At 39.1% G+C, this 21,759-nt stretch overlaps 1 protein-coding gene and 1 long non-coding RNA gene across 2 annotated transcripts in view; one reads left to right on the top strand and one right to left on the bottom strand.

Moving 5' to 3' along the window:
* LOC310760040 overlaps positions 1-21,759 on the bottom strand; it is a 592,410-nt gene that overhangs the window by 93,488 nt on the left and 477,163 nt on the right. The gene's annotated exons all lie outside the window — the stretch shown is intronic.
* MOXD1 (monooxygenase DBH like 1) overlaps positions 1-21,759 on the top strand; it is a 34,580-nt gene that overhangs the window by 8,556 nt on the left and 4,265 nt on the right. The window contains exons 3-9 of the mRNA XM_083607776.1: positions 251-418; positions 552-635; positions 12,560-12,739; positions 14,623-14,725; positions 17,315-17,481; positions 18,680-18,871; positions 21,350-21,409. Coding sequence (XP_083463902.1) covers positions 251-418; positions 552-635; positions 12,560-12,739; positions 14,623-14,725; positions 17,315-17,481; positions 18,680-18,871; positions 21,350-21,409 — 954 coding nt within the window. The remainder of the gene's footprint in view (positions 1-250; positions 419-551; positions 636-12,559; positions 12,740-14,622; positions 14,726-17,314; positions 17,482-18,679; positions 18,872-21,349; positions 21,410-21,759) is intronic.

Genomic DNA, 21,759 nt, shown 5'->3' with positions numbered 1-21,759 from the left:
TGCAGAGTGATAGAACTACAAAAAGAGTAAAATGCAGCTATCAATCCCTTACTAAAGAATCTTTCTGGACTATCTCTCACCAACCCTAGCCAGGTGGTGAGGACTGATGAGAGTTGTAGTCTAAAATATATGAAGGGTATCATTAGGAAAGGCTGTTATAGATGGGCAGATTCATCTGGTAAGCTGCCATGATTGACTGAGACATCTTCTTGCATACTTAATCAGGAAAGTTTTTCTTTTTCCTTTCTAGGAAAGCACAGTGAGGGTGATATGGGCATACCATGACAAAGACTTTAGAGAAGGAATTCAAAATTACCATGGTTCAAATCGAGGGACAAAGAGTCTTCGTTTATTGAACCCAGAGAAGACTGCTATTATCGCTCCCTCATTGCCGTATTTTGACTTGACAAACCAAGGCGTAAGTTTCTTTGGGTTTTGCTTTTATTAAGTATCAGGGTAAGATGGGTGGAACTGTTAGCTACCTGTACAGGGAGCAGAAATCAGATACTTTTATATTATATTTGCCTTTCCTTTTCCTTTTATTAAGACAGGTGCCTATACCAGACAAAGATACAACATATTGGTGCCAAATGTTTAAGATACCTACACTACATGAAAAGCATCATGTGATACAGGTATGCCATCAAGATACATATATGTATGTATTTATAAGATAGCACTTTTTGCTAAGGCTTTCTTTTTTGTACACACATTTTAAAAACAGTGAAGATCCTTGAAATATAGGATCATATTTTCAGCATCTAAAAATCTGAACTGCTGCCTTAACTTTAGTTCTGTTTTATGTCCTGCCTTGGTTATGTTGATTTACTATAGAGAAGTTTAAGGAAAAAAAGGGCTTAGGTTGGTCATCCATGCATGTCTGTGTGTGGGGAGAGAATTACTATCAACCCGTAAATGGTTTTCCCTAATTTGGATAGAAACATGATTATTTGAAAGTTCCCTTGAAATGGGATTTGATTAGGAGTACTGAAATGTATTTTTAGTGTAGTTTAAATCTTTGTTGGAAGCTACCCGGAGTGGCTGGGAAAACCCAGCCAGATGGGCGGGGTATAAATAATAAATGATGATGATGAAACAGCTTCCCCTGCCACCCCCCAAATAAAAGCCATTTTGGTTAAGTTTAAGAAATACTGTTTTTGAACATCAGCTGTTTTAATACTGCTGGATATACTTGTGCTTCTTCAGTTGATACGATGGAATTCCAAGACTTGCTGTGCTTGTTCATTAATGTTCAGGAACTCATGCCAACATTTATGACTGTTTAGCATGATACAAACATGCTGAGGCAAATGTATAGGATCTAGGCAGGTAGTTTGGTGTACGGTAAGTCTGCAATGTACACATATTTTACTTGGGTGCATTCAGGTTTATGTGCTTGGCAAAACAATTTTACCTAATTAAAAAGGGTGTTGAAAGGAGGCAGGCATCCAGGGGAAAAGACTTTGGCAATCCCACCTGCCATGGAACCCAATGTGTTTTGACTATACGCGATTTTGGCTTTAGGCATGATTCCCAGAACATAACCCCCATGTAAATTGCGGGCTTACTGTAATCTCTGAATCACATTGTGCAAAGATGGCTTTATGTAACTCCACAGTTTTTGTGAGGAGTGGTGGGTTTACCAAAGAAGTTATAAGATTACAGAAAGACTTGCTTCTTATTCTGAACTTCTTAATCTGCTACTTTTATTTTGAAAGTAAATGCCTATCCAGCTAAATATGTTACATAAATCAAAAAGTTCATATGAGTTACGAAATTTTACAAATCTTGAGACCCAAGGTATATGCAATTTTCTTAAGGGAGCCAACAACACTTATTTATGCCTGCAAACATGTCTTGTGGCTAGATGTGCACTTGCATCATGCTTTAGTTTGCTTAAGTTGCAGGACTCCACAGATGCCAGAGGCACAATTCCATGCATTTGATGTTTGCCTATATATAGTACTAATGTCCTGAGTGTTCTAAAATAAAATAAAAAACCCAGCCTATGCATTATGTATACCACTCAAGGCTTTCTTAAATACTAGCTCCCATGTAATGAAAATTAAGATTCTCAAGTCCTTCACTAAAACTATTAAATAGCTCCTATCGAAAATATTGTGTGTGCCTCTCTTATTGTTTTCTTGGGTATCTGTTTTATTTAAATGAATATATGAAGATTACAAATTGTATACTTTTTATAGATATTGAAGAAGGGAGTATCCTCTGTTAGACAGAAATCTAAGGGGGGCGACTACTCTTTTGCCCTTCATATGCCAACTGAAGATGGTATAAGGGGCTCTTATATGGCTGGCACAAATACCTTTTGTGATAGAGGAAGATTTTTATTTCTCCATTCTTAGATACAGACTTCATTTTGATCCTGGTACCTAGATAATAAACAGATACCAGGAGTATATGTTAACAAGGACACACATTTTTAATATGTAACCACAAATTATGAAGTACCACAGTTTCACATTAGTTCACATGATTAAAGTATTAAGACGCAGCTGAATGAGTTGGAAACTGTTTCTCCTGTATATTTCAACACCTGTTCAGTGCCAAGTTAGCGGGTGGGGGAAGGATGGGTAGAACTAGCCCACCTCCCAATCTGCCATGCTGCTGGTGGGGGAATTCTGGCACCAGCACATGAGCCATGGCAGCAAGAAGTGTGCCCTATACACTTTCCCCAATGGCACATGGATTGGAAGCTACCGCTAGTGGTATCCCTGTGGGCAGAAGTCTATGGGAAAAGCCTGAAACAGGGTGTTTTGGGAATTGATTGGCACACAGATTGGTTCCAGTGATGGGGCTGTGGATGCAGCTGTGACCTACTGTGTTTCATCAATGCCAGCCACTTCCAGGCAGAGGTTCTGATTGCTCTGTAAATCACTGTAGTTGGTAATTTAAGGAGATTCCACCTCATCCAAGTTGCAAACTTCTTCTGAACCTGGCTAGGTAGAAGGGGTGGGGGAGAGAATTTGAGATGCTGATCAGAAACACAATTCAGTTTTATGGCCAGTAACTACAACCAGCTGTCATGGCTAAAAAAGTTGACCTCCTAAGTTCAAAAAAATTGCACTGGTCTTTCACCAAGTTTACATCATTTACTGTAATTTGTACCCACCTAGTTTTGGCAAGTTTCTTAAATCAACAGATGTCATGAGTGGCCTTTGACTTGTGTGCTTGACCTTTTAACCATCCTAACTGCAACTTCCAGATGAGGGTCTGGACATAGTAGGTGTTCTTCATAATTTCCAAAGGAATCATTTCTTTATTTCAACCTTCCATTTTGTACCCCTTCTAACCCGATTTAACCCCATCAACATTATCCTGTAGCAGGAGGCTATGCATGTAAGGACATAGATGACTATCACAAGCACATGTGATGCTATTGGCAACCTATTGGGACAGTCACTTGGGCTAGTCACTGTCTCTCAGTCCAGTCTGCCCTACAGGGCTGTTGTGAGAATAAAATGGGAAGAGAAAAAACCATGTATACCACCTTGAGCTCCAGGAAGGAAACATGGGGTATAAATGTAATAAATAAATCCCAGATAGGACTGGGGGAAATCCCTGTTTGAAGCTCTGAGAAGCCACATTCATTTAGTATTGAGAAGTGGTCTGACATGGTATATGACAGCTTTGTATGCTGGTAGGCTATTCAAGTGTTCACAGAAGCCATGTTCGTGAATGACACCAAATTATTTGGGGGTTTGTGCAAAAAGCTCCAAAAGGAACACCTTAAACTGGCTGAAAGGCAACAGAATGGCAAAAGAGATTCAGTGTAAATTCTTTTGTTCCAGATTAGCAGTAAAGCACATAAAAACAGTGTGAAAATGAGTAGCAAATGTATTGATGGGTGGCAAGAGAAGCAGATAGACCTGTTCTGTTGCATTTTTATTTGTTTTTGTATTTACTGTTGACCTGTTCTATTGTATTTTTTATCTGTTTTTGTGTTTGTTGTAAACTGCTCCCAAAACTTCCTCATTGGGTTGCATATAAATACTTTTAAATAGAGGCAGGCAGGCAGGCAGTGCAAAATTCTGTGCCTCTGACAGGGGCCAAGAACAAGTTGCCAAAATATTTTATCTGCCCTGGAACAGGCTAGCAGATGCTACTTAAACATAATTTTTAGATTCATAGTAGAGTCTCATTAAAAAGAGACTCTCAAAAATCTTGTTACCATGGGTAACTAGGCTTTTTGACACAGGAACGTATTAGTAATGCCAAATCCAACAGCGTGCAAAACACAAAGGGGCTCCAGTTTGAGAGCATGATTGATCGGAAGCCAAAGGGGCAGCCACAGCATTTGATACTTAATGGGAGCACTGTTTCTTATCTTGAATGATAGACAGTACCTACTTATTATTCTGTGGCCTGCCCTGCATCTTGCTTGATGCAAATTGCATCACTTTTTTTTCTGAAAAGGACCCCCCCCAAAAAAAAGTGATGTGAAGTTTTGCATTCTAACCATTTGCTACCTGTTCAAAGCTCTCACAGCTCCATAAAATCAAGTTGTCTGTAAAATGTTCAGCTGAATATCACAAATCTTTCTTATTTGTTTATGGGTCCTTTGATCTGATGGATTTTCTCTTTGTTGCAAGCTTGGCTATGCCTTTTAAACTTCCAAGATTATTTATTTATTTTGACTTACAACCCACTTTATCCTCAAAGGCTCAAAGTAACTAAGAACACTGAAGATGATCAACAGCTGAAGGTTCTAAAAGCATTTAAAAAGATTATGCTCAAGATGGATTCTGATTCTTTCACAATAAATTTATAGGGTGATATCTAAGTCAGGCTAGACCCATTGAAATAAATTAATTCCAGTAACTTAAGTCCATTGAGTTGAATGAGCATTGTGACCCTATGGCAGATGTGAGGTGTAGGGGTCTGAGAAGTGGCCCAGAACCCAGGCAGCTGCTATGATGGCCTCCAGTCCAGGGGCAGGGGTGGCAATCAATCAATCTATCATTTTATTTGTATGTCACCTTTCCAAAGTTAAAACCATGCTCAAGGTGGCTTGCAACGTACTTTTAAGATTACTTACCTACAAGCATAGAAAAAGTAGTCATAAGCAATCAACAAAGCATCAAAAAGTGTACAGCCAGACTGAACAATTTCCACATAAATCATAAGATCAGAATAAAGATGCAAAAATAGCATTAACAGCAGCAACAGAACCTCACAACAGCACCCTTCCGGACCAGATGGGGAAAGGCGTGCAAGGCAGGGAGCAGGTCTTGCAGGTTGCAGAGCCAAGATGGTGTCTGGCCTCTTCAGCAGCCTCAGCAGTCCAGATCCAACATCTCCTAAGATCATTGGCAGTGTGGAGATCTGCTAGAGGGTCCTGCTGCAGGACCCTCTAGAAGACCTCAGGATCTAGTGGGCAAGGCAGAACACTTAGCATATGACTTAGTTACATTCCTACTTTCAGTTGACCAAATCTTCCAAATCATTTTTGAGAGATGAGATTAATGTTGAGTGAGTATCATTTTTTCACTTGCCCAAATTTTGGACGAATAGTTGTTAAAGTACATACGCATGCACACAGCTTACAGCTGCAACTTCAAAAGAAGAAAAGCAAACAAAAAGGGGGGGGGAGATGGGATATTATAATAAGCAAAGTTCCATGTCTTTCTGATGTCACCCTGGAAAAGGGTCTGGCTTCCATGTGTATGTTCAGCCATCTGAAGTTTTATTTTTTGTTGTTTAATGACAAATTCCTGATTTTCTGTTTGTTTGCATACTGCGCTTGTAATCCTTTCTAAATCTGATACCCATTCCAGCTGACATTTTAAATGCTACATTATTATTTTTTTAATCCTATTCAGTATGCCCTATTAGTATTTAGTAACACAGAATATATGGAACGCTGTGACATTCACCCTGTTTCTGCCATTATTTTGTATGTATGCTTCCCAGAAGGTACAACAAAGTACTTCCAAAGCTATTATAAAGCATAGATGGAATGTTTATTTTGCTTAGACAGGAGCAGTTGTTGAATAGCTCAAGGCTTGTCCACACTTCTGCTTCTCCCACTGCTTTGCCCTGGAAAATCCCAATCTTTGCTGCTGAATCGGAGAAAACATTAATCAGGTTTTCTGCAGATTGACATTTGCTCCAATTCAGCACTAAAGAGCAGGTTTTCTCAGGAAACTCTCTTGCACTCATGCTTTCTAGGCATGGGACAACTGGGACGAGCCCTAGGTGAGTGATGGCAGAAGGAAGCAACCAGGCTTCTTTTTTTCTAATGTGGTAATCACAAAACAATCTGGAAGTTAGAAATTGCAGTTGATTTAGATTCTTACTACACATACTTAAGTCCAGCACTGATTTATTTATTTGTTTATTATCCTTTGTGCCTGCTCCTTTTCAGCCCTACCTATGTTGGAAGAGTGACATGAGTTGGGCCAGGGCCAAGGAGGTTTCCTCAGTGTGGCAGAGGCATCCAATGTCTGATCTTCCTCTCTGGCTAGACCTCTTTCTCCATTCTTGTACAGGGAAATTTCATGCTTCCCGTGAGCCCTGGGAAATCCCACCAAGGACCATTGGATTGTAAGGTTAATTAGTTAAACATAATATGACAGTAGGATATATAGAGAGAGGAAGAGGGAGAGAGAGATTAAACCAGTTTTGGAATCTGTCTAATGCTGAATAACGGTTCAAACCAAATCTCTCCCTAGAAAGCTTGTCATGCAAAACAAATAACTAGACATCTGGCTGTTTTCTTGTTTCTCATTTTGCAGTTATGTAAAGGACTGTAATTTTGATGAACTGGCCAGCCACAAAGAACATTGTTTCTCTTTACTGCCAGTAAGCAGTGTTTATTTCAACCCAAAAGGAACAATTTCTGGTAAAATGTTGCATAAATGTGCCTTTGGGAAAGTCTCTGACATGTTATTTCACAATCTCTTTGAAGATGGAAAGACAAAATAGTTGTGGCACATACATTATTTTGTTCTGAGAATTGTATTGATTTATAACAGTGTGCGGCATAGAGCCCTACTAATACTTATGCTTTATATTGGTTTTAAATATGGGGGGCATCAAAAGACAAATTTTACCAATGGGGAGCACATAAACATCACGATGAAAATGTGCACCTGAAGCCCCACTGGCTACACCCACCCACCCACACAAGTATCTTAAAAAATGGCCCCTGGTCCCCAAAGAAATATATTTTGCTGTTTTCATATGGATGCTCCTATAATTTTGCCCCCCCCCCATGCCTTAAGCATCCACCCAGATGCTTTCCCATTGATACAGATATGACTTCATCTTGTGTGGCTGCAGTATGCATAAAAGAACCTAATCAGAACTAGTATCACACATAATTTTGAGATGTCTTATAGGGAGGAATATTTTTAAAAATGTGTTTTTCATTCTTTGAATCCTTTAAATTCATATTAATTGCATTTTGATAGTAACTGTTTGAGGGTCTTAGCATCAAGCCTCTAGCATCAGGGAATGTCAGGCAGACAAACAACATTGCCTATGATCAGAGTTATAAGTGACATTACAGTATTTCTTGCCAACTTGTTCATGGAACTTGAACTTGACAGCTGTTTTTTTATCTTGCAATTTTAGCAATGTATAGAATGCAAAAAAGTATTTTGGGGAAAGCAAGGGACTAAGTGTAATCTTGCAGGTAATTGCAGAGGAAAAAATATTTGTTCTAAATACAAACACAAATATTTCATGATATATAAAATCAATCAACACATAGGAAATACGTTGCAGCTTAGAAATACTGTATATTTACTCTCAAAAGGGGCACAGCCCTCTGCAGTTGGCTATATTGCTTAGCCATTTAGTTTATCACCCAAGATTGATATTGTGAACTATGAAAGTATGCTAATTAATTGATTACCAAATCCTTATTATTTTGCTTAGTCCACAAAACTTGTGAAATATAATTAACAATAAAACTAACTACATATCCATGATGTCATTATTTCTTCCCAATCTCAAAACAGTATACATTAAGCTTGCAAATTACATGGGGGTTAGGTTCCAGGGATTGCCAAAATCTCAAATAGTCAAAAACCATTGGATTCAGTGGCAGGTGAGATTGCCAAAGGCATTTCCCCCAGAAGCCACCTTTTTTGCAGCCCTTTAAAAAAATAAAAAAATAAAATTGCCACATGCATATAGCTGAATGTGGCCAAGTTAAATGTGTGTAAGATGTGAGCTTACTGTACTGTAAAATTATTGGAACAGAACTGTTAGGAATAATTTTGTAAATAGAAGAACAAACTAGGGAGTTTCATCACAATTTCTTCTCCTTGAAATCCTAGATTAGTTTTCATCATATGTTTTTTCAATTATGGAGAACCTAAGGAGTCTGTCTGTCTTACTTTCCTTCCAACTTAAAAGACATTTTCTTGTAGTTTGCAGTTATAATTTGTTACTGTTATTACCAAAGCCACTTCATATACCAGGCTGTCTGGAAATCTAGTACTCACAGTGGAGTATTAGGATTTATAAAAGCTTCTAAACCTCTTCCTTCTTCCAGTTATTGATTTTCTTGTCAACTTGTCTACACCACATATACTAAGGTACTGTAAGTACAAGGAATTTAGGTGGTTTCTACTAGAAAAAACAAGTTAATACACTCGATGTCTTAACTATTTCTAGTTAAAATGAAAACATGCTTATTAAGAAGGCAAACATACACTCCAAAGCATTTCAGAGAGTACAGAATCCTAGCATTACTTCAGCTCTTACAAATGTCAGCAGCAAGGTGTATAATATTTGACCAGCTTGTTTAAGGTTAAGATAAAATGCAAGAGAATATTTTTATACTAGGCACTAGTAAATAAAATGCACATGCCCCTGGCTGTGCACTCATAATATAAATAACCCAAGATGTGCCTAGGAAGATGAAGAGACAAAAAGGAGCTGACTCCTCTGTTCTCGGTGATGGGGGTCACGATCTTAGGGTTGTCAAATGGCAATTTTTGATTTCAAATATTCCTCTGGCTGGGGGGACCTTGGGATGTGTAGAGGGAAAAGCCCAGTGGACTCTGCAAAGGCAAAGAATAGAGCTAATGGCAAAATAGATTTGTTCCTGAGGCTGTGTGGGCAGAATTGTGGACTAAGCCTGTACCTGAGTTTTAGTAGGGCATATAAGAGTCGTGGAAGGAAGTAGCTGTATAAGCAATCTCCATAGTTGCCCCTGTACCATCTCTTACTTTTACTTTGGTAGCTAAGGAAAGTATGGCATTTCCACTGGGGTGGAAAGGGAAGAATTTGTTTGGCTGCTATGAGAACAGGATGCTGGACTAGATAGGCCATTGGCCTGATCCAGCAAGCTCTTATTATGTTCTTACCTAGTGCCAGATTTACATATAAGCTAAACAAGCTACAGCTTTGGGCCCCACTCTCTTGTGGGCCCAAAAAAAATTTAAAGGGGAAAAAAACCCTGGATGTACATTTCCAAAATATAAGATAAACAACAAATAAAATGAAACCTCCATACAGCAGCAGCGGCAAATGGCTTTAGATACCTATTAGGTCCAGAAATTACCATATAGCATATATTCAACACAAAAAAACAGTTACAATTTGTTGTTGACAAAGGACAGCTGGACATATAAAGGGCCCCATTACCTCCAATAGGTTAAGGCCTCATCAAACCTAAATCCGACCCTGTTCTTCCCTGTCTTTAGCTCTGTCTAGCTCTTTCAGTCCTCAGTACAGACTGAGTTGGCCTGTCCTTGAAATAGGTACAAATGCCTCTCTTGTTATATTCAAGCCTTCCCTATAGACACATCCACAAGCGTGTACACTCAAACCACTTGTCATTGCCACATTTAATTGCTGCTGATATTTTTCTGGCCCAGGGCTCATTATGCTTCTTTCTTTCCATGGGAGAAGTGCAGTAACAGCGATTGGTCTTTGACACATTCATATTCTGCAGCAGGTGTTGACATGTACTGGAAGTGCTCAAGTGCTCAACATGGCAATGGGTCTGTGTGCAAAGAGCATCAGTGAGATACTCTTGATACCACACCTGTGGAGTAAGCATTGGGAGGAAGCAGTTCCCCAACATACTAGCTCTGTGATAGCAATAGCCACACAGATAACAGAAATGTAGAAGGGCTGCTTGCATTCTGTCTCCTCACCCGCTTCAGTGCTGCTCTTGAGTGTACTTTGAATATATAAAGACAAAAGTGCTGTATCAGTCAGAATTGGATACTTCTCATGGATGATAGCCCTGTAAAGCTCTTACAGTACATTTCATAAAACACAACATATAACCACCAGATATTTAAAAGGTTCTGTAGAAGAAAATGTATGCATGTGAGATAAAAGTCTCATTTTATTATGTCCTGAAATTCTCACCCTTGTCATCTTAAGCTTGAAAGGATTTTATTTTTTTGGTAACTGCCATATCTTTTAATGGGTAATGAAAAATATATTTACAATATATATTTGCATGCATTTTTACACAAGTCAGATAATTAAGGGGTTATTTCCAGCCTCTTGTCCAGCTGTAAAGACAGTGATTTGTCACCTTATATAATTATTATCAAATTAATGGGCTGGTGCTTCTCATGAATGTTTCTCTCTCTCTCTCTCTCTCTCTCTCTCTCTCTCTGTGTGTGTGTGTGTGTGTGTGTGTGTGTGTCTGTGTGTGTGTGTGTGAGTGAGAGAGAGAGAGAGAGAGAGAGAGAGAGAGAGAGAGACTGCAAAGCCTCCTGCAAAATGTCTGGCAATGGCAGAAGGGCGTTATACATTAACTGTTTACCTTTTGGAAGATTCTCTTTTCCAGTAGAAAGGGAACTGAACAAAAGAATACTTGTTTGAATTGATGTTTAGGAAACTGACAGTGAAAGGATTGCCAACTTTGGTGATGACCCATTGCTTTGAAGGAGAGGTTGTTGTTGTTGTTGCTTTAAGTTCTGAGTAGAAGAACAGCAGGTGTCGGTGCCCTTTAGAGGCAGGTGGGTGCATCACACGTTTGGGCAAGTACTCCGTTATTTCAAGCAGAGATCAATAGAACATCCTCCGAGCCTTTTTGCTGGTTCCCGTCTTATTTTATTTGTATCAAAAGTGGGTGGATTTTGTCATCATTGTTACACTGTAGCATTCAGTTTAAAAAACTGCTGTTGGTTTTAGGGCAATGTGACTGCTGCTTTCATTTATGCTTCTACTCTTCCCTTTTCTGATAGCTCAGAAACTAGTTATAGTGTGAGCACCTGCCCTTTTTACATGGGGGCATGTAAGATGGTGGAAACTACATCAATCTGAGATACAACCCTGCATCTTTACTGTACTTACTTTGAAATGATCAGTGTGTGAAAACTGGTTGTAGTTTTATTTCACTTCTGCGGTACCATGATAGCTCCTACAGGGCAGAATAAAGCAGCGAGGAGGCCTTACGCAAAGTCCTCCCCAGTTTAACTATGAATCAAGGTCCTGCTCTTGTTCACCATATCCATATAAGTCTATTTTGTTGCTGTTATGTCATTTGTTGTTGTTTAGTCGTTTAGTCGTGTCCGACTCTTCGTGACCCCATGGACCAGAGCACGCCAGGCACTCCTGTCTTCCACTGCCTCCTGCAGTTTGGTCAGACTCATGTTTGTAGCTTCGAGGACACTGTCCAACCATCTCATCCTCTGTCGTCCCCCTCTCCTTGTGCCCTCAATCTTTCCCAACATCAGGGTCTTTTCCAGGGAGTCTTCTCTTCTCATGAGGTGGGCAAAGTATTGGAGCCTCAGCTTCACGATCTGTCCTTCCAGTGAGCACTCAGGGCTGATTTCCTTAAGAATGGATACATTTGATCTTCTTGCAGTCCATGGGACCATGGGATTTGATTTTCTTGCAGTCCATGGGACTGTTATGTCATATTATAACATAATTATATTATTCAGAAGTATATGCTTTGCTGTGCCATATCACACTCCCCAGCCATCCATTTTACATGTATCCACAGACACTCTTCATTTTTTGCAAGGGGTTGGACTAGATGATCCTCAGGGGCCCTTCCAACTCTACAGTTCTATGATTCTATTATTCTTTTCCCATGCTTGCAGAATGGAAGCATGCATACCCAGGATGTCTTCAGGATGGGAGAAGAGAACATTCTGGTTAGATAGGTTGGCCTTAGCTAACAAACAGGGATGGAACCTGAAAAATAATTCATGCAAACTGTGTAATCTACCATTGAGTTATGATCCCTCCCAATGTGTAAGGCACATTAATAATCTGCAAACCAAACACCAAGTCAGGGCACAAAACCCCCCATGTGTTTTCCAGGGACATTTACATGTCTGCCGTAATCCTTCCAGCTATAATCTGTACCATAGTATCTCATAGTAGCTCCACCAACATAAGTTCAGTGCATCCTTTTAATGAATAACACCATTAAAAGATGTGTAATTTGTGTTTGGCCCCATCACAAAATGATTTAAATGTTTTCATTATATCACTAATATATAATTGTAATTGTAGCTATTTTGACTGGGACCTGCTTCTTCAAATGCTGTTAACATTTGCTAAGATAAAACAGTATTAAATTCATTGACTTTTATTACATTAACAGGTTGAACCATTGATACAGAAGGGCCATGAAAATTTGGTTCATCACATTCTACTCTATCAATGTAGCAGCAGTCTGAATGATAGTGTACTGGACTATGGTCATGAGTGCTATCATCCAAACATGCCGGATTCATTCCTCACCTGTGAAACAGTCATTTTTGCCTGGGCCATTGGAGGAGAGGTAAGATATATGGTTTTTGCAACTTATTTTGCTAAGACACTGTGGGCAGAATTCACCTAATGAACTCTGGCAGCAGAAGTCCATTGAAATCAGTAGGACTTAAATTAGTCATGACTGATATACATTCTCTTAAATTCTTGCCTGTATTGAACATGATGAAATCTAAAGCCCAGCTGCCGGAGTCTTGTTGAGCCAAAAATTGCTACATGGAACAAATTGAACTTGGTCTCAAGATGGTTAAATACCATCAACATTAAATCTAGCTGTTGAGCACATTTCTGTATTTTGAGAATTTTTCCAAGGTAAACAAGAGACAACAATGAATAATTTTAAAATTATATGTCATTACTCAGAATAATATGATTCCTGTGGTATAAACCTGTATAAACTCAGCCTAGATTAAGAAAAAAATGATCCAATATTGGGAAATTCCAATTGGGAAATCTGAGGGTATAGGGCAGTATGCAAATTTTACTAGTACCACTACTACTAATAATAATAACAGTTTGGGGTGGGATGAGGTCAAGCAATTTAATGCAGATGAGGGAAGAACTATGGCCTGAGAAATCTGCTGATTTGGATGGAGAATTGCATCTGGGTGTAGATGGGGTTGTGCTTCCACAGAAGAGCAAGGTATGCAGTTTGTGGAGGCACAGGTAACATCTGTGTGGGCAGAGGGGCATTTTGCCATCTTACGCTGCACCCCTATCTAGAGAAAGCTCGCTTATTCTCAACAACAAATACTTTGGTTATGCTCAGGCTAGATTACTGTATTATGCTGTACATGAGCTGTCCTTGAAGATAGTTCAGAAACTGCATATGGTGCAGAAGCTTATAGGCTTGGGGCAGCTAGCTGTTCAGATCATATCAAACTTATTGTGTTTTGGTTACATTGGCTGCCTAGTCTTTTCTAGGCAGCTCAATTCAAGGTGCCTGAACATTTGGATCAGGCTCTAAGGTCCTCCTTTCTAGTCTACCAGTAAGTAGTTAGATTAGCAGAGAGCAAGGACAGGGCCTTCTCAATTGGAGCTCTCTCCTTAGTGGAATATATGTGACTTGATCATTGCTGGTGTTTTTAGGAAAACTGAGAAGTGTTTTTACCGTAGTCTGCATTTTTTAATTGATTAATGTGATGTGCTTGAAGAATTTTAGCTGTTGGTTTTTTAAAAAAATTTAAAATTACATTGTTCTTTAAAATGCATTGAAATCTTTGTATGCATTGAGAGGCAGGCTATAAATCTATGAATTTGGAATACAGTACACTGATCCTAGGCTTGTTCCTATAGTGTCTGATAGTGATATACAGTGGTACCTCAGGTTAAGTACTTAATTCGTTCTGGAGGTCCGTACTTAACCTGAAACTGTTCTTAACCTGAAGCACCACTTTAGCTAATGGGGCCTCCTGCTGCCGCCGCGCTGCCAGAGCACAATTTCTGTTCTCATCCTGAAGCAAAGTTCTTAACGTGAAGCACTATTTGTGGGTTAGCAGAGTCTGTAACCTGAAGCATATGTAACCTGAAGCGTATGTAACCTGAGGTACCATTGTACCTTCATTACACTTTGTCCAACAACAGATAAGGAAAGGAGGTAAACAAGGTCCAAGTATCAGTACCAGTTTTCCCCTTTGGTAGAATGATGGGAGCAAATGTATGTATAGTAAAGAAATACGAAATATACACAAAATGTACACAAAACCCCCAAATTACTGCATGTTTACATGCAGACATAGATATATTTAGTATCAGCAATTTCTGGTAAGTGTCAGTCCTAAGGGATCTGCCATTTTCTCTAATTGACATATGAGGTTGAAATACGTTCCAAACTAAATTATTAGAACTTTTGGTAGAACCTGGTTAATTGTGTTTGCATGTTTCAAATTCTAGGGCTTTACATATCCTCCTCATGTTGGCTTATCTATCGGGACAGCATCAGATCCTCAGTATGTGCTTATGGAAGTCCATTACGACAACCCATCATATATGGAGGGTATGTTTCTTAACTACTTTTAAACTTTCTAAATTAGTAAAATATGCCAAATGCATAGGCTTCCTAGCCTGCTCATCCCAGTAAATGAAACAGCTAACAGGGAATGAAATTCCACTTTTTCTTAAAGTGTCAGTGCTGATGATAATCTTCTTTGTGAACATCCTGGGCTTGCCCTAGCTCTTGCTCATATTCATGTGGAGAATGCAATGTTTGAAATACTGTACATGGAAGCACAGGTTGACATATGCTTTAGTACAAAGTATATGCTGTACTTCCAGGTACAGTATTTATGTGAAATGGCAGCTCTTCTTTTTGGAGCTATTACGTATGGTCAATAGAGCTATTGTGGTCAATTCTGCAATACAGCGTAGTCAGGTATACATATATATCTGATTCACATGGTGCGTCATCTGTGCACAGATGTTGATAAGTTCAAGCCTGAAGGTATCTACACATGGGACACTTGACGGTATTTAAACTAGCTAGTGTAACAATTTTTGCACTGCACAACTTAATCTGAATTTCCAAAGGATAAACTTTTTCACAAAAAAATTGGGGAAACATGCACATCTTTTAGTTCTCAATCTCTTAAAGATGTGATGGGTGGTAATATTTTTGCATGGCATCAAAGTCATTTTGACTTTTTACAGATCAACGTTTGAATGAGATTTTGAAGCTGTACTGTTTTAGTTATCAACATATTGTGGGGGGAAAATAATACAATTGTTTATTTATTGCATCAGTCACCCAAACAAGGCAGCCTCTAGGTGACTTATAGCCAAGTTTGGAAGCTTTTCAAGTTCCATCAGTTTTTGTAAATGTTGATTTACAGAAATTCTGGCACATAGGCTGACTGCCTCTGAGCATGTGCTGAGTAGTTTTCCTTTCCAAAACAAATGCTTCCTCACATGTCTGGGTGTGTTGTGCAACTAGGTTTTCCACACTTCCAACTTGACCCGCCTATCTAGGGTAACAAGGACCTTGCAGATACTATCTTGATACTACGAGGAACTACTTGACTGAGGAGGGAGGGACTTGGGATTTACTCCTAGACTGGCTGTCTGGCTGACTCTCTTGCACAGTGGCTGTGAGAGATTAGCTCCACTCAAAATAGCTTGTAGCATGTTAAAAGACAAGAAAAATCCAAACAACAATTAGCCACTTAAAAACGTTAAAGTCTTAGATTTTAAAAGATTCATATTAATGAGAAAGGGCTGTCTGGACCAGTAAAGATAAGATATTTCATAAGAGAAACTGTGATAAGACATGCAGTGATGCTGATAGCCAACTACACATTACTGTCTGTCCTGTCATATTACGAAAGTGGAAAAACACTGCAGAGATTTGTTAAAATCAGCTCACCATAGACAAAATGATTGCTTCTGTCTCCTAGCGTTGCTGATTTGTTAATTTTGTTATTCCTTTAAAATCACAATTGTATTGGACAGTCCCCCCCTTTTTTATATAGATATAGTTAATCAAAGGCTGCTAATATTGAAAGAAGTGGGACCTGGGTTCCAGCCCTAACTTTTACTGAGTACAGCAAATTAAACAATAGCTTAACAGAAAACAAACCCCCTCACCTATGTATCAGGGAAAAGGTAAACTTCACTCATGATGGATCTACGTTTATTTAAGCATAATTTTAAGATTCCCAAACTAGACTCAGATCAAAATGATGGCACAGGCAAACTTCTGTACGCTTAGAATTTAGGACCAGGATGCCTTAACTGGCACATTATTATCATTAAATTAAACATGTTCAGCCAAATAATTTCTTTTTAGGACCAGAACTGTTCTTACAATCCTTTTACATACCAATCAAGTCCTGATTCCTCCACTCAGGAAAGAAAATATTTGTTTTGGCAAGCTATCTTTTTTTTTTTTAAAGTATGTTAGTGTTGCTATTTTTAAACAATTGGGAAAGTTTTGCTGATCTGCCAGAAATCACCCCAAGATCCTGACTTACCTTTGTCCACCACTATTATATGTGCTGTTATATATATGTTGTATATAAGAAGGAATAAATAAAATTTAAAAAACATCACAAAATGGAGAGAACATGGGACAGAAAAGAGTTGCTCATGATCAGTCTTACCAAATACTATCAAATAAATATCCCTGACAGCACTCCAGATCATTACAGAAGGATCCATTCCTCCACCCCCTTGATGTATACTGCATCTTAAGTGCTTGTCAGTTCAGATGTGCTTCCTTGGTGCGGGTGGTGGAGAGAGACACTTATATGATACCCCACAACGACGGAGTGATAACTATGTGTTTATTGTGCTAGAGTGGCTATTTGGAAAGGCCTTACAAGGAACACAGATGCATACATTTTTTTTTTGTTCAGGTCAGAAAAGTACAGAAGTCAGCCTGCTCTAATTAACCACTTTCTTGTGACAATACCTTATTTACAGCTTTCCCAGTTTTTGTGACCCCCTTTGACCGGTCTTAAGCACAAGTTCTCCCTTGTGTTACTTTCTTGCATAAACTTGACAAGTGGGTCCCAAAGTGACTTTAAAAAAACCAATAGGATACTTTATGTTGATTTATGGCTGCTTCTGACAATTGCTCTTTTGTTCTCAGGAATGATAGATAACTCTGGGCTGAGGCTATTTTATACCCCAGATTTAAGGAGCTACGATGCTGGAGTTATTGAAGCAGGTCTCTGGGTCAGCCTCTTCCACAACATCCCACCGGGCATGCCAGAATTCACATCAGAGGGTCACTGCACTTTGGAATGCCTAGAGGAAGTATGTCTCCTGCCTTGCGCAATTCATTGTGATTCTTTGCATTATCTGAAAATAGCACATTTGAATTGCTTTCTTCTGAAGGAACTAGTGGGTATGATAGTCATTACTATACAGACATTTGCAGTACAGTAGGTCCCAGATCAAAAGATTGTTTGTGTGCACATGAGACAGAACTGCACGTGTAGCTCAGCCTTTTAACTTCATTTTTCTCTGCTGAAAAACCCTTTGCACTGTAATTAAAATTGACCTGTCTCTTCAACAGTTGTAATGAGGAAGCAAAAAGTCAAACTCCTGAATCCAATTTAACTCCTGGGCACATATACCATTCCTTTGGATCCCTGACAGCAGCATGCAAGTTGTTAAATGAAATCAAATGAAAATAGAACAGGAATTAGTGAAAGAAATACTTGATCTTTATTTTTCTTTTCCTGCTGATCTTTACAGAATGTGCTTTAAAACTGACCTACAGTTAATAACTCTGACTTTCATTCTGTAGTGCTTTGTTACCAGTTTTCTGGCAGCTGGGCAAATATATTTTGTTCAAAATATTGACAGTGCTTTGCTGTTTTCTTGGGGAAGAGAGTTCCACTTTGAATAAATGGCACATATGCAAAACAATGAATGAACAATGCTATTTAAAATACTGAATAATACTGTGTTTGGAAACTCATGGAGGGAGGGAATAGACTGGTCTGGAACGGCTGTTGAGGAGATTGGATGTGAGAACTTACAAAGCAGGAATAGTTGAGGTGATTAAAGACTGAGTTTGCTTAATTTTCTAGCTCCCAAACTCTCCCTCCCCACCTTGCAAACGTCTGAGTGTTTTAAGGAAAGCAAAAGCAGCTCAAAAGTCTGTTCTGCTGGTCAGCCATCATAGGACAGTGACTAAGTTGACAACTTGAATTACTGCTCTGTAAATCTACACATGCTTCCATGGTTTTTGCTGTTAGGTTTTTTAAAGGATTCTTTCTTTTTCCCTTTTGTAGGACTGTCTCTGCCTTAAAATTATTATTTTGAAAAGGAATAAATTCTTATGTGTGCAGGAATTATTTTAACATTCTGTCTACAGTGTGTGTGTGTGTGGTGAGGGGATAATGGCTTTTGTAAGCATATTACAATGCAGTCTATGTGCTCTTCTAATACTGAATGTCCTCTCACCCTCTGTGGTAATCTGATAAGTTTCACTGGTCCTTTTCAGGCCCTGGATGCTGAGAGGCCAAGTGGAATTAATGTGTTTGCAGTGCTCCTCCATGCACACCTTGCTGGTAGAGGTATAAGGATGCGTCATTTCCGCAAGGGTGACGAGCAGGAACTTCTGGCCTATGATGATGAGTTTGACTTCAACTTCCAGGAGTTTCAGTATCTGAAAGAAGAAAGGACCATCTTGCCAGTAGGAATCAATGCTTCTTTCATTTAATAATACTTTTGCCATTTTGCCATTTCTCCAAGCTGAGCTGTCCCCCATTTTTCCCCCTCAACAGCATGGACCAAAAGTTTATGTTTGCCATTGCAAAACACACATTTTGTTCCATGCAGGGTTGGGGGAAGGGAAAGAGAAGCTTCCATTTGGAGTAGAGAAATGACAGGTTAAGCACCCCCTCCTCCTCACTTCTCTCCCCAGTCATGGCCCCACCCCAAATCAGCATGTCTTGTTAAAGAAGGGTAATTAGGCTACAATTACATACATTTGCACGTCTTGTGCTGTGGCTTATCAGTAAAAGTTATTACTTCATATTCCAATGAACCTAATGTTTACTTGCATGAATCATTTTCAAGCTCTTGTTTTTTTTCAATTCCTAATTCTCTGTTCACAGCCTTTCATTCTAAACTGATGTTCTGTTTAAGATAAGCTTTTCCTTTGGGCTGTTGCTGTTTTTGTTACTGATAAGAACTTTGGGTTGCCATAAGAGTTAAATATTAGTTGCAGAAACTTGAGACTGAAAGGCTCCTCACCATATAAATCTGTCAGCATTTGTCAGTTGCAGCCTGTCTGATAGACCTCAGGGCTCTGAGGATGGCTAGTCATGACAAATACTGTTATGCATTTGCAAACATGGAAAATTTGCTGCCTGTAGCAACTTTATTATTGTGGGGAGATCAAATATTACTTCAAATAGTCAACTTGCTTCTAAGCTCCCAAATAGACTACTAAATAACAAAAGAGATATCAAGAGAGAGAGAGAGATGCATGCAGTGGCATATAGATGACCCTAGTGTCATTGATTGAGATGTGTTGTCATTATTGTCCCCAATAATAACAGTATTAAGATTCATAAACATGACCACTGGGCATGTGCTGGCCACTTTATAATCCTCCAAAAGTTATCTGCCTGCTTTGGGCAGCTGTTTTGTTCTGCTACTACCACTCCTTGCAGTATTAAGCTTTCTCCACACTATTGCAAATGAATATTTAGAAGTATCTGCAGTGACCTACAAAATGTTTAATCCTTTGTGTGGTGGTGACTGGACTGGCTGTACGCAAGTACATTCGAATGAGCTCTCAGCCACATATGCCTCACAGGCCCACTTAACATATGCATTTGATGTCCCAGTTTCTATCTTTCTCAGGCCATGGTGTGCTTCCACAGTAATGTATAAGAGGGGCCTATCATTTATTGGATGCCACTGAGAACAGAATACATCCATATGAGAGGCGCACCTCATCCCTATCCCTAACCCAGTTGTGCCTCATTTGCCCCCAGTCAGATTGCAGGAACGTAGCAGACTTACTGGTTCCAAGGCGCAGCCTGCTGTGTTACCAACACAATCCCTTGCATGTATATTTAGATATAACTTCCATTGAGTTTTTTGACTGTTACTCCCAAGAAAGTGTGCAGCTGAGCAGGCCAATCCTTTCCATCTTTACACAGAAGTAAGTTATGTTGGGTCCCATGGGACCAAAACCCAAGGAAGTATACCTGAAGCTCGCTGGCTGACACTGGGTCAGTCACTATCTCTCAGGATTATTGTGAAGACCTTGGTGTGGGTGTGCAGGGAAAAGTTGAACTTGGCTGTTCCGGAACGCTTTTCCAAAGACGCCACTTTGCTACATTGCTTGTAAGCAAGGTGCATGCAGTGACTTGCCCTTGATCAGAGAAAAAAATATTTTATTCTTACCTATGAATGTCCTTTCTGAAAATAGTATCACAGGTCTTGCTTTTCTGGCCGACTAAAGTGGCCCGGAACAATTAAATTTAGCAGGGCAGAGTATTTTGCCTTTTCTGTCTTCATTAGGGGCAACTGCTTTCTAGAGTTTTACATGAACCTGCTGGTGAAGTTACAAACTAAAAGTGTTGCTTCCTCCTGGCTTAAATATTTCATTTCTGCCCATGATCCCGTGAGAGAGATTTGCCACTCCACTCTGCTTCTCATTGGCTGGGATGGCTCTATGGGTCTACTATCTTCCTAACCAAATCCCAAATATTCGTAGCAACAAAACCTTTCTTTCTATGGTCTTTGCTGCTTCTGTTTTGGTAATGAAGAAAAGAAACTATGCTATAAGAGAGAATGCTGTAATTCAGCAGTGAAATGCATTGCTGCTATTTGACCACAAATCCAGAAAAAGGTGTGATTTTTGTGATTGTGTTGCTTGTAGATTTTGGTTCTAAGAAACAGTGAAAACTGGAATCTGTGTTACAATGTATTTTACAGTTCCTTTTAACAAATTAATTGTTACATACACTTTTACTGATAAATATAAATGCCACGTGGCACAAAGTAAAATTTCAGCCTACCCTCTACATTTTCAAAAAACAAAATATTAAAACTCAAATTCTCAAAACTGTTAAGATATTTTAAAACAGTCACCAAAAAAATGTCTTAAACATTATCATTTGTAACAGTGTTTGCCTTAAATGTTGTGTTTCAGGGAGATAATCTGGTCACCGAATGTCATTACAGTACCCTAAATCGATCACATATGACTTGGGTAAGAAACTTTATGACATGGCAGAATGAAAATGTCTTCAGATAAAAATGTTGCAGGAAATGTTGTTTTGAGGCATTTAGGTACTCTTGGCAGATAGCTGCAAGGCTGCTAGAGCTTTGCTGTAGATGATCTATTAAACTTATAAAGCAGATTTACTTCTGATGCCAGAGAAATTGCATCTGGCCCTCTTTGCTGCCTATAATTTTAGTGTACCATAATAGACCCAATCTAATATTCAAGAACGATGCTTTATATATTACAATGACCTCATTGCCATTGGTGATTCTTTACATATTTTGGACATAAGACTCACCTGCGTGGGTCATTTTTAATGGCAGTTACACAGCAAA

The sequence above is a fragment of the Podarcis filfolensis genome (assembly GCF_964270895.1).
Source record: "Podarcis filfolensis genome assembly, chromosome: 3".
NCBI lineage: Eukaryota > Metazoa > Chordata > Lepidosauria > Squamata > Lacertidae > Podarcis > Podarcis filfolensis.
Note: the sequence above shows the minus strand (reverse complement) of the source record. Positions and strands in the feature narration are given on the sequence as shown.